The 15,702-nt window shown below is 48.5% G+C and overlaps 1 protein-coding gene across 1 annotated transcript in view; it reads right to left on the bottom strand.

The window, feature by feature from the left end:
- The window catches only part of STK36 (serine/threonine kinase 36), a 682,518-nt gene that overhangs the window by 381,087 nt on the left and 285,729 nt on the right, over positions 1 to 15,702 (bottom strand). Inside the window, exon 12 of the mRNA XM_069651602.1 lies at positions 1,329 to 1,426. Coding sequence (XP_069507703.1) covers positions 1,329 to 1,426 — 98 coding nt within the window. The remainder of the gene's footprint in view (positions 1 to 1,328; positions 1,427 to 15,702) is intronic.

Genomic DNA, 15,702 nt, shown 5'->3' with positions numbered 1-15,702 from the left:
GTGAAAAAATCTGTTCAAGAACACTTGCTTGTAACACCTACTTGTGTTCTTGTACTTGAAATCTGCTTAGACTGTCAGCTAAACAGTTGTGTTCCCTGGGAACGTGTTAAGCTTGTAGGTGTACGTTTCTTAGGAGACACCAATTCCAAATCTTTTATGCAAATTTGGACAACTCCTTTGAGTGTGTTCCACCTAGTCCGTTGATGTAAATCATGCCTGTCATGTTATCTGCTGCAATGAGAATGTTTTTCCCCTGCACCAGTTTTTAAAAGAATGCAGTGACATTGTTGACTGCGAGAATTTCTATAATGTTTATGTGACTTCTAATGTGCAGTGCTGACCATTTCCGTTGTGCATTGAGGTGTAGGCAATGAGCCCCCAACCTTTTAGTGATGCCTCTGTTATAATGGTTATGTGTATTTGCGGGCTGACAACAGGTTTACCTTTTAACATGTTTTCTTTGTCCACCATTTCATTGATAAGATGCAAAACCACCATTAGATCTGCCCAATTGCCTTCTGCCTGCGACCATTGCTCCACCAGCCATTGCTGTGCTGGGGATATGTGAAGTCTCGCATGCGGAGAATGTTGGAGCAAGAGCAGAGTTTGATAAAAAGAGATAAGAGGGAAGAGTTTAGAGCAAGACAGAATGGCAGATGAAGAGATCAATAGGAAGAGCTTGAAGTGAGAGGAGTTTGTTTGAGAGAGGTAATGGGAGAGGTTGTAACATGACAGGAGATGGGAACTGAGATGTCAGAGAAAAAAGGTTAAAGTGAAGGGTCTCTGCATTTCCTGGAGCTGAACAAGCAGCATCAACTAATTAGGTCTTCTATGAAAGGACCAAGCGTGTCTCCACTCCCCGCTGCCCCCGGAACTCCCAGCCCAGATCTACTTCACTCAACAGCTTCTCATGTTGATATTTGTACATAAAAGAACTAGTGCATTTAATTACACTGTCTGCAGTGTCGTTCTGTCCTTGAGGTTTTGCAATAGTCTGGAATAAGGTAACTTTTGCCTTTTAAGAGTTTGTGTGTGCGCAGGCTACATTCTTCTGTTGGTCTGCCACTGCCCCAATCGGGGCTGATTAGAGACAAGAGACAGAGGCCAGTTTGTTTTGGTGCGAGGAAGAAGAGATCACATGGGGGAAATCAGAGCAGCAAACAGGGGCCACTAATGCGAAGAGCAAGGAGGAGCTTTATCAAAGTAGCAGTTTCCTCTGTAGACACTTTCCTTTCCTGCTGAAATGCACTCCCTTGACTTACAGTACCAGACTCCCCACTACCACCACGATTCATCAAGCACCTCTTACCCGCCAAACTCGACAGTACCTGTTCAGTTTTTGAGACTCCTCCTGATTGAAGTCACTGACGAAGAAGGCAGTGAGGGCAGCAATGAGATCTGTCAGCAGCGTCAGGCACCAAGGCTGCTGTGAGAAGAAGAGAGACTGTAAATACACAGACAACATCCATTGTGCATAGCAAGGTTGACACAGCTCACCACACATGCTGCTATACAACTCATTCAAATATTCCAGCCATCTGCATGACTCATCTGGATTCTGTCACTTCGCCATGCAGAATATTGACCCTGTGGACAATGCATAGAATTGCAACCGTAAACTTAACTCTCAGTCACTGCGGAAAAACAGTAAACCGCCCAGGAAGTGCAGCGCCATAGAGGTCTGACTAGGGATGGCACGGTTGTCGGCTTGTGACAAGGTAAGACTACTGAATCCGAACATCACATGGTCTCTAAAATAGCCAGAAGAATAAACTCCACAACAGAGGAAAAGCAGAGATGTGGTCCCCCTAGGTTCCTTCTCAACATGCCACACGTCCACATACAATGCCAACGAACTGGGAACATGAGACTCAGGAGGGTGCCTCCCTGCACTCCCTTTATAACGTAACTGGATGATTAGCACTCCTCAACTTGATGGGCAACAGCCCAACCATATCTCCACCAAAGCTTAACAGACTGGGACTGAAATGGTGGAGTCTAGCTTTGAAAATCCTATACAGGGAGTCCTCACCATCTGTCAGTTTCCCTTCTAGGGTTCCAACTCCTTAACTTTCTGGGTTCCCTAAACCTTTTGCTGGCTTTCTTGTTTTTCAGTTTTTCCTTTGTACCCAGAGGAACCTCAGTAGAAGTCTTGATGCAGTGAAATACGTTCTGGGGTGCTGCCCTTAGTAGTCCATATAGCTACCCAGGAAGGGATGTTTTTAAGCACCTCATTTTGGTCCCAGTGAGAAAAGTGTTGTGCAGTATGTTAGTGGAGGCTGTAATTTAGTTTTGGGTTCTGTCCATCAAGTGGCACTTCTGTGTTTCAGCTCCTCGCGACTACCGTAAATAGCAACACCGCAGTTTCTGGCTTTCGAGATGGACTTTCCTTGCTTCTGGGGTCCCGCACTCTGTTGAGGGGGCTCAGGCTCGGTCAGTCCTGCTTCCTGGGAGTCCGCAGGATCTTCCTGGAGCTCTTGGCCAACTTAAAAGCAACGCACACAATCTGGTGTTCCTCTCCCTGGCGTTTCGATTTCCAGTAGCAACTTTGTGGAAATGCAACCAGCTCAGAGAGAATGCCCATGTGGCTTACTTTGGAGTTGATTGGTCCCACCAACTCAAGGGGAGAAGTCGTCCTTGCAGGGGCTTCTCTGTCGATACCAATTTCTTTTTTACTTTTATTCAGTTCTCTCCCATTCATTCCAGACTAGCTGTCACTCACCCAGCAGGGTGGCTGTCCTTGCCGGACAGTAAGTCGGCCAATCACTACAGAGTGCATTTGGGTCTCCTAGGAGACTAAGCACATGGAGTTTTAGGCACCTCCCCCCCTTCCTGCCTACCCGAGACACCCTGGAGCCAGAGGCGGGCTTCACTCGTGATTCCCGCCTAAGGCAAAGCTAACAAAGGGACCAACTCTGGTTTGGCGTGCAGAGTAAATCTCAAGAAGGGCCTTTCCACAAAGAAATGGCAAAAAAAGAAAACCAGGGCCATTTTGACAAAAATGGCACCCTTGGGTGCTTTACTGCAGCTGCGAACGCAGCTCGCGGTAAATGCACACCACAGTAGTTAAAAGTAAACCACTGCCACCAGCCATTCATCGAAGAAAGGGTAACAAAGAAATGTTACATGAGTATCTAGACAAAAGGGATACTAAGTAACCCCTCCAGCACCTATTGGAAGATGGTGTGTGCAGGGTCTAGAAAGTTACAAATGGAAGTAAAGTCAATTTCACTTTACTGCTCTGGGAAACAGTAGTTTATCTGCTTTAGAATGTGTGTCAATGCAGTAGTGCTGAGTAAAGTATGTAGAGCTCCATGTAGCTGCTTTGCAAATGGTGTCTAGTGGGACGTTTGCAATAAAGGCCAAAGTAGCTCCTGTACCCCTGGTAGAGTGAGCTCTTCGTGTGAAAGGCAGAGTATTGTTTGATAGAGAGTAGCAGAGCTGTATGCATTTCACTAAACAAACAAAACAATCCATCTGGAGATGGCGTTTTTGAAACGTGATCACCTTCCCTGCCAGGTGCTATGGAGACAAACATTTGGTCTGTTCTTTGTAGCGGTTTTGTTCTGTTTACATAGTAAAGAACCACCCTCCTTACATCTAGTGTATGGAGGTTTTTCTCAGCTGAGCCTGAAGGGTTTTGACGGACTGGTTGACATGGAACTTAGATATGAATTTAGGTACAAACCTAGGGTGTGTTCTTAGTACCAACTTGTCTTTGTGGATAACAAAGAAACGGCCTTGCACTGACAAAGCTTGTAGTTTACCGACTCTTCTTATGGAGGTGATGGACACCAGAAAAGCTGTTTTATTTGTTGGGTGTTTATGGCTGGATTTGTTCATAGGCTCAAAGGGGGACCCTATGAGGTGGCGAGTACCACATTTAGATCCCACCCTAGAGGCGGGTTTGAAATGGGGCGGGGGTAAAGCCTTTTTACTCCTTCCATGAATGCCTTAATGACCGGGACTTTCGACCAGGACACCTTGCTTTGAGAAGTGGTGCATGCGGATAGAGCCGCTAGATGACCCTTGATAGAGTTGAATACTAGACCGGAGTCTAGTAAGTGGAGCATGGAATGACAAATGTGTGATGGCATACATTCGATCGGGTTTACCTTTTTTGACTGGCACCATATTACAAATCTTTTCCATTTGTTAAAAATAACAGTGTCTGGTGTTTGGTTTGCTTGCCTCCTTGAGGTTTTCCATACACCTTTGAGGTAGTTTTAAATGGCCAAACTCTAGTACTTCAGGAGCCATTCTGCCAAGTTCATGGATTGGGGATGTGGGTTTAACATTGTCCCCCCATGTTGGGTGAGCATGTTGGAGGGGCAGAGAGTTTGATTGGATCGCACATCACCAGTTTGCGAAATATGCAGAAACCAAGGTTGTCTCGCCAACTTAGGAGCAACCAGGATTAGTGCCCCTTGTTCCTGGTGCATTTTGTTTACTATCCTCCTCAGGAGCGGTGTTGGGGGGAAAAGCGTAGGCACATTTTCCTGGCCAGCTCAACCACAGGGCGTTCCCCCGGGATCCAGGTTGGGGAAACCGGGTTGCGAAGTCTGGGCATTGAGTGTTTTGGCTTGTGGTGAACAAGTCTAAGGGAGGATAGGCCCAGAAGGAGAGAATATCGTCTGAAATGCTTGTGGCGAACAAGTCGAAGGGAGGATAGCCCAAGAGGGAGAAAATATCATCTGCCATGTTTCTGCTGAGCTGCCACTCATGCTCTTTGGGTAGAGGATCTCTGCTTAATGAGTCTGCCAGAGAACGGAGTTCCCCTGGAACATGCTGCAACACTAGGAACATGTTCTGCTCGATTGCTCACTTCCACATTTTCTGTGCTAGCCTGGACAGACGTGGAGAGTGTGTGCATCCCTGCCTGTTTAAAACATAGCAGTGGTGCCGTCTGTGAGGATGTGTACCGTTTGGCCTGCCAGATGCACTTGGAAAGCTTGTAGGGCTTTGAGCACTAAAAGGTTTATGTGATTTTGGGCTGTGATATGGGTCCACAGGCCATGCGCTGTGAAGTGAAGATAATGGGCTCCCCACCTGGTGAGTGATGCAGCTGTTGTGACAATCGCTTGCACTGTAGAATTGTGAAAAGGTTTTCCATTCAATAGATTTTCCACCAGCGTAGAGCTTGAGCTAGGGTTAGCAAAACAACCAATAGATCGCCCCACTGACCGCTTGCCTGAGACCATTGTTTCGCTAGCCATTCTTGCATTGGGCGCGTGCGCAACCTTTGCGTGCAGGACCAGATAAATGCATGAAGTCATCATCCTGAGCAAACGCATTGCTTTGCGTACAGTTGTTTGGTGACCGGATAGCTACTAAGATATTTGCAGCAGTAGGTTTTGCACTCTTTCGTTTGACGGAAGGACTAGACATTCTTCTGTCTTTATGACAGCTCCTAAGAACTGTTCTGTCTTGCTTGGAACAAGACTTGATTTTTTCTTGTTCATTGAGAATCCCAATTGAAACAGAAGATTGATTGTTCTCTGGGTATTTTGCTTGCAAATCGGGGAGGGGGGGGAATTCCCTGGTTATAAGCCAGTCGTCCAAATAAGGGTATACTGGGATTGATTCTCTGTAGGTGCGCTGCTAGTACATTGATGAATACCCTTGGACCGAAGGCTATGCTGAAGGGTAGCACCATGAATTGGTAGTGCTGGTTTGAAGTGCAGGAATTATCTGTGCGCTGGGAACATTGAAATATGAAAGTAAGCATCTTTCATGTCCAAGGTTGCCTTGTAGGTCCCGTTTTAGCAGTAGTATTACTTCCTGTAGCGTTATCATGCAGAATTTTTGTGGCTTGGCATAGGTGTTCGCACGGCGCATTGTTATGCCGTTTTTTGCCACAAGAAAGTACATTGAATAAATACCCTTGTTTACCTGGTTTGCCGGGACGATTTCTATGGTGACCTTTAGTAGCAGTGCTTTGACTTCTTCTAACAGGATCCGTTCTTCCTGTGTAGTTTGTCTTTGTCTTGATGGGTGGTTGGCTGGTGTTTGTATTAGCTCAATGCAACACCTCCCCCCCCCCCGCCACTGTGGAAAGTACCCACTTGTCCAACGTGATCCCCTTCCACGCGTGGGTAAAGTGAGGAATACGACCTCCTACTGGAGAGGCATCGTAGGGAACCTGTAGCGGTTGGTCATTGCTTAAGGGGGGGTGGAGCCCCCTCTTGAGGACGAGGACCTGCCCCTACTTCTGGACCTACTTTGGCCCCTTCGAAAATTCTGTTGGGAAGACTGCCCCTGTGAAGAACTCCAGGACAATCTTGGCCCACCCTGGTTGTAATTGGAGGACCGTTGGGAGTACTGTCCTCTAAACCAGCATGTATTTGAACCTCCTCTCTGCACAAAGGGTTTGTTAGTGAGTTGTCCCAGGGATACGATGGTGCCGTATTCCTCCTTCGCACTTTTTAGTGCGTCCTCAACCGCTTTGCTGAATAATGCGTTGGGCTCGATGAGCATGTTTAAAAGAGTAGCCTGAGTTACCATTTGAAACCTGATTGACGAATCCATGCATGGCGTTTGATGAGGGTACCTGCTGCCACAATTCTCCCTACATTGTCTGCTGCGTCTAAGTTATTTTTAAGAATGCAGATTGCTACTTGTCTCCCTTCAGCAATAGTGAGTAAGAGGTTTAGGGGCTCTGGAAACAAGTCTATTTGTTGTACGACCTCGTCCCACCTGTGGCAATTATTGCTGGATGATAGCGTAATGTTGTTAGCTATTCTCACTTGACAGGCAGCCGAGGAAGCTACGTTCCTGCCCAGGGTGTAGATTTTCCTACTCTCCTTGTCAGGAGGGGCTTCTGCAGAGGAGAACAAGTTATTTTCTTACCTGGTAACGTTCTTTCGATGGGATGTTCCGACGACGTATTCCACATCTATGACAGGTAATCACTGCTGTGCTGCCTCGGAAAATTTTCGGCATCTGCGTCCTGCGTCGATGATGTCGATACGCTGTCCTCGAGGGCCTCCGTCAAGCCGACGTCATCGGATGTTATAAATAGGACGCACAACGCCCGTAGCCTCAGTTTTAGTTTTTTCCCCAAAAATGTGTGGCACCAATCTTCTGCCATGACTACAGAAAGCCTTGCGGAAACGTAAGCTGCAATCGCATAAGCAATTCTGTAGAGGGGCAGGCTGGGAGTGTTCAATGTGGAATACGTCATCTGAATATCCCATCGAAAGAATGTTACCAGGTAAGAAAGTAACTTGTTCTTCGAGGAGATTGGTTCCTCCGACGTATTCCGTATCTATGACAGACTCCCAAAGCAGTACCAACGTATGGAGGTGGGGAAAGAATTTAGAATGCCCAATTAAATTGCAGAATAGAGGACTGCCTTGCCAAAGGCCAAATCTTGCCCATGGATAGAATCCAGGCAGCAGTGTTTTACAAAAGTATGGACAGAGGCCCACGTGGCTGCTTCACAAATGTTACGAATGGGAACACCCCTCTGGCAGAGCAGTAGAGGCAGCCACACCCCTAGTAGAATGGGCTCGTAAGCCTACGGGAGGGCCCTTAACCGCCAAGAGATAACATTCAGAAATTGTCAAGATAATCCATCTAGACAAAGTCTGCTTAGTAACAGCTTGTCCCAAACGTCTTCCAGAGTATCCTACAAAGAGCTGATCATCCACTATTTATTTATTTTGAATTTGTAAAGCGCACTGCAGCCCTCTAGGCAACGAGGCACTATAAGTATACTTAAGGAGGCTTGCTTGTGGGTTACAATAAGCGGCCCAATGTGTGAAGCTTAACAATATGCAGTTGTTTATACAGTAGAGTTACTGAGTACAATGTTCTACAATACAGATTATGTGGTATAGCAGTCGTATGGACATTGTACACGAGGAATAATACATTAGACAAAGAGCCTTGTTTTTAGGGCCTTGCGGAAGGCAGCATGGGACTCGATAGATCTAATCTGGTCTAGGAGTTTGTTCCAGAGAGTGGCGGCCATAGTTGGGAAGCTAGAGCCTCCAGCACGCACTCTGCGTGTGCGAGGTACTGTGATGCGGTTAGCATATGCAGTTCTTGCGGGTCTGGCAGCTGTTTGTCTAGAGATCCTTTGCGTAAGGTATCTGGGGGCGAGGTCGTGGATACATTTGTGGGTAAGGGCTAGTGTTTTGAAGACGACCCTTTCCTTAATAGGTAGCCAATGGGCCTGTCTCCTGATAATGGAAATGTGTTCCCTGCGTGAAAGGCCAGTGGCAGCCCTTAGGGCGTTGTTCTGTGCTATCTGAAGTTTGGCCAGGTTCTTTTGAGATGTGCCAATGAAGAGGGCATTGCAGTAATCCAGTCTAGAGCCAATGAGGGTTCTAGCTATGGTAATACAGTTCTGTTGGGTTAGGAATGGTCTGACAGCGTTAATAAGTTTGGCGTGGTACGCTGCAGAGGATGCGATGGCGTTGACCTGCCTGTCCATGGTGAGGTTTGGTTCAAGGTGCACGCCAAGTGTTTTGATCGTTTGTGATACTGTCATAGGGATGTTGTCAATTGTGAAGGTGTGGTACTCTTTGGCAAGTTTGTTGAGTGTGAAAGGGGGATCCTATAAGCAGGAGTTCTGTTTTGTCACCATTTAAACATAGCCAATTGTCTGCCATCCAAGACTGTATGGTGGAGTAGATGAGGTTGAGGGTGTTGGAGTCAGCTATATAGTCTCCTGTGAGAGGTATGAGCACCTGGGTGTCATCTGCATAATTGGTATATGAGATGCCCAGTGAGTCTAAGATTTTGAATAAGGGTCTGGTGAAAAGGTTATACAGCGTAGGGGCTATGCATGAGCTCTGTGGGACCCCACATTTGATATGGCTCAGGTGGCATTGGCCGATTCAGAAAAGACCTTCATTACTCTCTCTTGAAGGAAAGAGTTGATCCATTCGCAAGCCTTAGAAGAGAAGTTAGCCGTGGAGGTGAGATGGTGACATAAGGTTTTGTGCTCAACGAGGTCGAAGGCCGCGGAGAGGTCTAGTAGCAGGAGGAGAGCAGGTTTGCCTGCATCCCTGAGGTCGTCTATTTGGTTTTTCAGATCTAGCAGTGCCGTTTCTGTGCCATGGCGAGGACGAAAGCCCGATTGGCGAAGTCCAAGAAGGTGATTGTCCTCAATACATTTTTGAACTTGCAGGTAGGCCGCTTTGTCCAGGCTTTTTAATAAAAATGCAACCGTGGTGATGGGTCTATAGTTCCCTGGTGTCATTGGATCGAGAGAATGTTTCTTTAGTAGGGGTCTCACCCAAGCTTCTTTAAGGGAAGTGGGTACATGGGCTGTTTGGAATGATGAATTAATGAAGGCAGAAACAAATGGTGCAAGTGCAGGTGCACATTCTTTGATGATGTGAGCCGGGCATGCGTCCCCCTTGCAATTGGAGGACTTAATGGATTTTATGAGGGCCGTGACCTCTGTTTCATTCATGGCAGTGAATTCAAATTTCGGTGTCCGGTTGTCTGCAATGGGTGTGCAGGGTGCTTTGTGGGAGGCTATGAGGCCAGCGAGGGCTTCTTGATGGGCAAGAATTTTGGTGTGCAGGGTGTCAAGTTTATCAAGCATGGCAGATTGGATTTGGTTGCACCATGATTGATCTTTGACAATTGTGGTGGGTGGAGATGACGGTGCTTCCAGTTACCTAAAGATCGCAAAGATTTCTTTGGTCCCTGATTTAGCATTGTTGATCCTAGTGTTGTAGGAATCAGCTTTGGCATGAATGATGGCTGTTTTGTATTCCCTCGCAATCGTCTTGAATGCGGTTTTGTTCAGGTGAGTGGGGTTATGTTTCCATGTGGAAAGTGATACCCTTTTTTACTCTGACCTGGGACATGCGTGAGATGTAAAAACTTAAAGCTCTCCTGGGATCCAACCTATGGAGCCTCTCCTCGTCCTTACCAGGATGAGGAAGAGCATAGAACGGAGGAAGAACGAACTTCTGGCTTAAGTGAAATTCCGACACAACTTTCGGAAGAAAAGAAGGACGAACCCTAAGGACAGCCCTGTCCTTATGGAACAACCGTGAAGGGTGGCTTAGCTGATAGTGCCTGCAACTCACTCACTCTGCGAGCGGAAGTAACCGCAACTAAAAATACAGTTTTAAAGATCAACAGTCTCAAAGGACAAGAATGTAAAGGCTCAAATGGAGCTCATATTAGGAATTTTAGAACCAGGTTCAAATCCCAACGGGGCACCTGGAAAGGTGACGGTGGGAACACATTAGTGAGCCCTTTCAGAAACTGAGAAATCAAAGGAATCTTAAAATAAGAACACTCCTCAGACGAGCACTTAAATATGCACAGCGCTGCCAGGTAACCTTTAATGGTACCCACTTGCAGGCCCTTGTGGGCTAACGAAAGCAAAAAGGACAGAACCACAGGAATTGCACATGAAAAAGGATCCACATTCTTAACACTGCACAAGTCGCAGAACTTTCTCCAACAGAAACTGTACAGGGACTTTGTTGAAGGCCTTCTGGCCGAAAGCAACACCTCCATCACGTCTTCAGGGAGGTCCCAATCCTTATAACTCAAACTTTCAGAAGCCAAGTATGAAGGTTGAGAGCTCTGGATGGAGAACCTGACCCCCCCCTCCTGTGAGAGCAGATCGTCTCGGTAGGGAAGACGGCGTGGAGGGCAGATGGACATGTCGAGAAGGTCTGGGTACCAAGTTCTGCTGGCCCATGCTGGAGCAGAATGTGATGAGCCCTCACCTGGGGAAGCGAACACTGCCCCAGGGATGTGTCGAGACCTGCTCCGATGTACTGGAGCTGCCGGGTAGGTGTCAAGTGGGACTTCTTTAAATTGAGGGTGAAGTCCAGCCTGTGACGGGAGTGGCAGATGACAGAGATGATCCAGGACTTGCTCGGGAGAGCGTGCCCTGATCAACCAATCGTCCAGGTAGGGGTAGACATGAATCCCCCCTTTCCTGAGATACGCTGCCACCACCACCATGAGCTTGGTGAAGACCCTTGGGGCGTAGATCAATCCGAAGGGCAGGACCTGAAACTGAAAGTGCGAGTCGCCAACCGCGAACCTCAGGTACTTCCTGCGCTTGGGATGAATCGGCACATGAAAGTAAGCGTCCTTGAGGTCGAGAGACACCAACCAGTCCTGAAGTTGAAGGGCCTGGGGGACTTGAGAGAGAGTAACCATCTTGAACTTGTCCTTCCTGAGGAGCTTCCAGCGTATCCTACAAAGAGCTGATCATCCACTCTTTATTTATTTATTTGTTTATTTAGAATTTATAAAGCGCACTCCAAGCAAGTCCATGATGGTCTCAATCCCCCGTCCTTTTTCGGGATCAAAAAATATGGGGAGTACCATCCCTTGTTCCTCTCTGCTACAGGCACCAGTTCTATGTCACCTTTCTCCAGCAGGGATTAGATTTCCTGCGCAAGGAGCGGATCCGGACTCTTCAAAGAGAGATTCCCTGGTAGATTGTCGTGAGGCCTCTGCCGGAAAGGAAGACAGTAGCCGTGGGCTATGATCTCCAGAACCCACATATCTGAAGTAATGGCACGCCATTTTACAAGATGTTGCGCCAGTCTTCCCCCAACCGGCGAACCATGCGACATGGCCTCATGACTGAGCTGAAGCGGCTGCGGCAGTGCCTGAGGGCAGAGGCAACTGCCCGAGCGGCCTTGGCACCTCGAGTACCTTGTTTTCCACCTCTGGTATTCCTACATTGGCCCCTTTGACTTGCAGCTCCCCTAGATCTACCAAAGAGAGTAGTATCAAAAGGACCCCCCCCCCCCTCCATTGCTGTCCCCTAGGACGAAAAGACAGAGGTTGGCGAACTACAGCGCTCAACGACTTCGCTGCAGCTTTGAAGGTCTGCAACCTCTCAAGGCACTCGTCAGCCTTGCTGCCAAAAAGATGTTCACCATCAAAGGGCATGTTGAGAAGCCGGGCTAGTACATCAGGAGCAAACCCCAACTTCCGCAACCACGCAAATCTGCGCATCACGGTGCTCGCCGCCATGGACCGGCTGACACAGTCTGCCACATCCAGACCGACTGTACGGATTCACACATGGCATCGTTGCCATCTTGTACAAGGGCAAGAAAGCCATCCCGTTCTTCCCCTTCGGGAATATGTTCAGCTGCCAACGAAACACAATTCCACAGAGTGTTAGTGAAACGTGCTAAGGCACACACAGAGTTGGCTGCTTTCAAAGCCATACCCCCTGAAGAAAATACTTTCTTCGCCCAACCGTCAAAATGTTTGTTGTCCCTATCAGGAGGGATGGTAGGGTACGACGCCTGCTTTGCTGGGGCCGTAGCCACCTGCACCACCAAACTCTCCGGAGTAGTGAAAGGGGCCCCTAGGGGTCCCTTACGTGTATGGAAACAAGGCGAGTCACCACACACGATGGATATGCCAGACACGAGGTTGTATTCCCAAAGCTAGGGTTTATTACAAAGCAAAAAGTCTCAGTTGGCCAACTCGGTCTCACGCCCCGCAACGTGTATCTCTAGACCTCGAGGGACGCAAGAGAGTGAATTACGTACATCAGTTACATATATACAAAATGCATATCAAACAATCAGCTATGACATGTTTAAAACCCTCCTTTATTGGGTTTCTTTGAACTCGGTGTGATGATGGACACTTTCGACAATTATGACACCTTCAAATATCTATTCTAGTAACAATATGCAATTTGCAAGTGCGGAGGCATCTTTCAGTTGTTGAACAGAACGCAGTGCTTCTGTTCTTGGAAGCAAGCTACATACTGGGGAAAAGTTGCATTCCAGACCTTGCTATCTATTAGGTGCTATTCGTGTCCTGGGAGCCGACACGCTCTAACAGGGCTCAGTAAAGGGGGCGTTAAAAGAGCATAATTCAAGCCTTTAGCTGCTTTATTCTAAACATATTCTACCATATAACGAGACTGGCTGGCAGCTGCGAAATGATTAAATGCCCTGCAGCTCTGCTTCAAGGCTACATTCGGGAGGGAGCCAGGCATTTTCCCTGGCACTGCCTACGTTGTGTTTCAACAAACTCTTGTTATCCTTGCGGCCCTGCGGCCTTCTCCTTTTACATGCAGACAACAATGTTTTACAGTTGAGCAGTGTAAGCAGAAAATGTACTGCGAAGCAATAAGAACAGAAAGCAATGAGCAATGGTTAGAAAACAAAATGGCGATTCTTGTTACATCAAAATGGCCGTTCATTGGCAAACTCGGAAACCTATATGTCTGTCATATCGTGCATGAGACGGTTGGCCCACGGCCACCAAAATACGTTTGCCGTCCCATATGAGAGGTATCCATTTTTCTAGACTGACAGTAGGGTGCGTGGACATGTAGCCGGGGTCGCCACTGGCTGGGCGGTATTTTTTCAGCAACGACTTACCAACTGCCGGGAGACTCTCCAGAGCAGTCCAAGCCGCTGCCACCCTTCTTTGCAAGGCCATATGAAAAGGCATTACCGGGTCAGTTGGTGGACCTTGGTCCTAGATATCTGTCAGGTCATCTTGCAGAAAGTCCACTGGTGGCGCAGACCACCCCAAGTACTCGGTCACCTTCGACATAAGACGCCCGTACGAAGACTCGACTTGTGTGCCAGGCTCAGGCCTACCGAACTCAACCTCCGGAGAGGTGTCCAGACCACTGGCGTCATGCAAAGACTGACGCAGGTCTTCCATCTGGCTATGACCAGACAATAGTTCGTCAGGAAACTCAACAGGAACCAAACCTTCATCAGACCCTTCATCCACCTCAGAGATGTAATCCAGAGGCTGGAATAAATCCCTGGATGAGGGCACAGAAAAGGGTTCAAATACAGGCCTCACTGACTTCTTCAGGGGCTTCCTCAGAGTTTCCACCGATGCACGGGGTACCTCCGGTAAAGCCTCCACAAAAGGCGTTGACGGAATCGGCGTTGAGCGTGACGCTGATGGCTTTCACACAGGGCTCGAGGGCGGGGCCCCGAGTGTGTCCTTCGACGGCCTAGGTGCCGATGGCATCGATGAATTCCTCGGAGGCGGAGCCTCGAGAGAGTCCCTCGACGGACATGGCGCCAATGGCGTCAACGTCTTCTTAGAAGACCTCACAGGTTCCGCTGGTCTCGAGTGCATCAAGGACCAGGACCTGGAGCGGGCATGGCTAGAGCGAACCACCTTGTCTGATCGGGACCTCGAAGGTTCCCAATGATCGCGCCGACCGTCCGAGCCCGAAGGCGTGTGAGCAGTGGCCCTAGCGCATTCCCTGCTGGCTTCTTTCGAAGGCACGGACGGAACGGAGACATGCGATTCGAAAATCGCCATCATCTCATTGCGAAAGGTGTCGCATTCCGCAGGAGATGAATGTTTGTTGGGACAAGCTACCCGCCGTCTGGCGGAGTCCTCAGACGAGGACGGGGAAAGCGACAGGTGACGGCGCTTCCGTGAGTACCTAGAAGAGGCAGAGGAATGGCAGTAACCACTCCAGGACCGAGACCCCCCCAGACTTACGGCGACGCAGAGAGTCGCCCCTCGAATCGTCAGTCGAAAGCCCGGCGGATCTCGACTTATGGGGTTTGGAAACCCTACTGACCGTCAACTTCTTACCCTCTCGCAAGGCCTTCAACGTCAAAGACGGGCAGTTGTCACCGTCATCGGTGGCATGGTCCTCGCCGAGGCACCACAGGCAGACGTTGTGCGGGTCCATTAGCCACATCTTGGAACCGCGGCCGTGGCACTTCTTGAATCCCGACCGTGAGTTAGAAGAAGTTGAAGACCTGATTCACAAAACCAAGAACAAGGAACAGATTCAAACAAGAGAAGAACCGAGGCGCGCCGAGATCTCTGAAGCGAACACGTTCGCGGAAAAAACAGAACTGAGGCTACGGGTGTCGTGTGTCCTACTTATAACATCCGGTAGCGTCGGCTCAACAAAAGCCCTCGAGGACAGCGTATCAACGTCATTGACGCAGGACGCAGAAAATTTTCCGAAGCAGCACAGCTGTGGTGATTACCTGTCATAGATGTGGAATACGTTGGAGGAACCAATCCCCTCAAATAAGAGTGCACCTGCTCTCTTTCTTGTGGTGGTGACTACTAGAGAGTCGGGCTTTAACTGCCCCCTCATGTACAATAGGTCTGATGGGGCTGGTCTGAAATATTCTGCAATGCGTGGGTTGACTGCCCTTGTCAGATTGGGGTTCAGTAGAGAAGGCTGAATACGCCTCTGGACAGATGAAGCAGTGGGATGAACTGTGCTGCAGATCTCTTATCCCCAAGGATGTCCTCTACAAAGTCCTTATCGACTTGAGCTTCCTAGGTATCTATCTTAAAGTGTTCTGCAGCCTTTAAGAGCAGGTCATTGTACTGCAGCTGGTTTTCCACCGGGGAATCAGCCACTGGTTGGTTGGTATGGTCTGGGGAAGGGATGATTTATACCTCATCGTCGTCATAGTATTGGTCTACGTCCCCAGTGTCCCCCTGGTCTTCTGGGTCTGTAAAAGAGCCAGGGTCTTGTGCGCCTTGAGTGTCGTAATAATGTGTGTCCTGAGCCACTTCTTGATATGACAAGGTATTAGTTTGTGTAGCGTCCATGCAGGCTCTTTTGTCCTTCAGGCTGTTTACTAGCTGATTCGCCTTAAGGGGGGCCCTGAAGGTTGGAGAGTTGACCTGGGTGTTGATCAAAGAAATATACAAAACTAGAGATTCTCCTCATGACCCTATCAAACTGTTCTGGGGTCCATTGGGAGGAGCCTGGCA

This window comes from Ambystoma mexicanum, chromosome 3p, assembly GCF_040938575.1.
Source record: "Ambystoma mexicanum isolate Mex_15411 chromosome 3p, UKY_AmexF1_1, whole genome shotgun sequence".
NCBI lineage: Eukaryota > Metazoa > Chordata > Amphibia > Caudata > Ambystomatidae > Ambystoma > Ambystoma mexicanum.
Note: the sequence above shows the minus strand (reverse complement) of the source record. Positions and strands in the feature narration are given on the sequence as shown.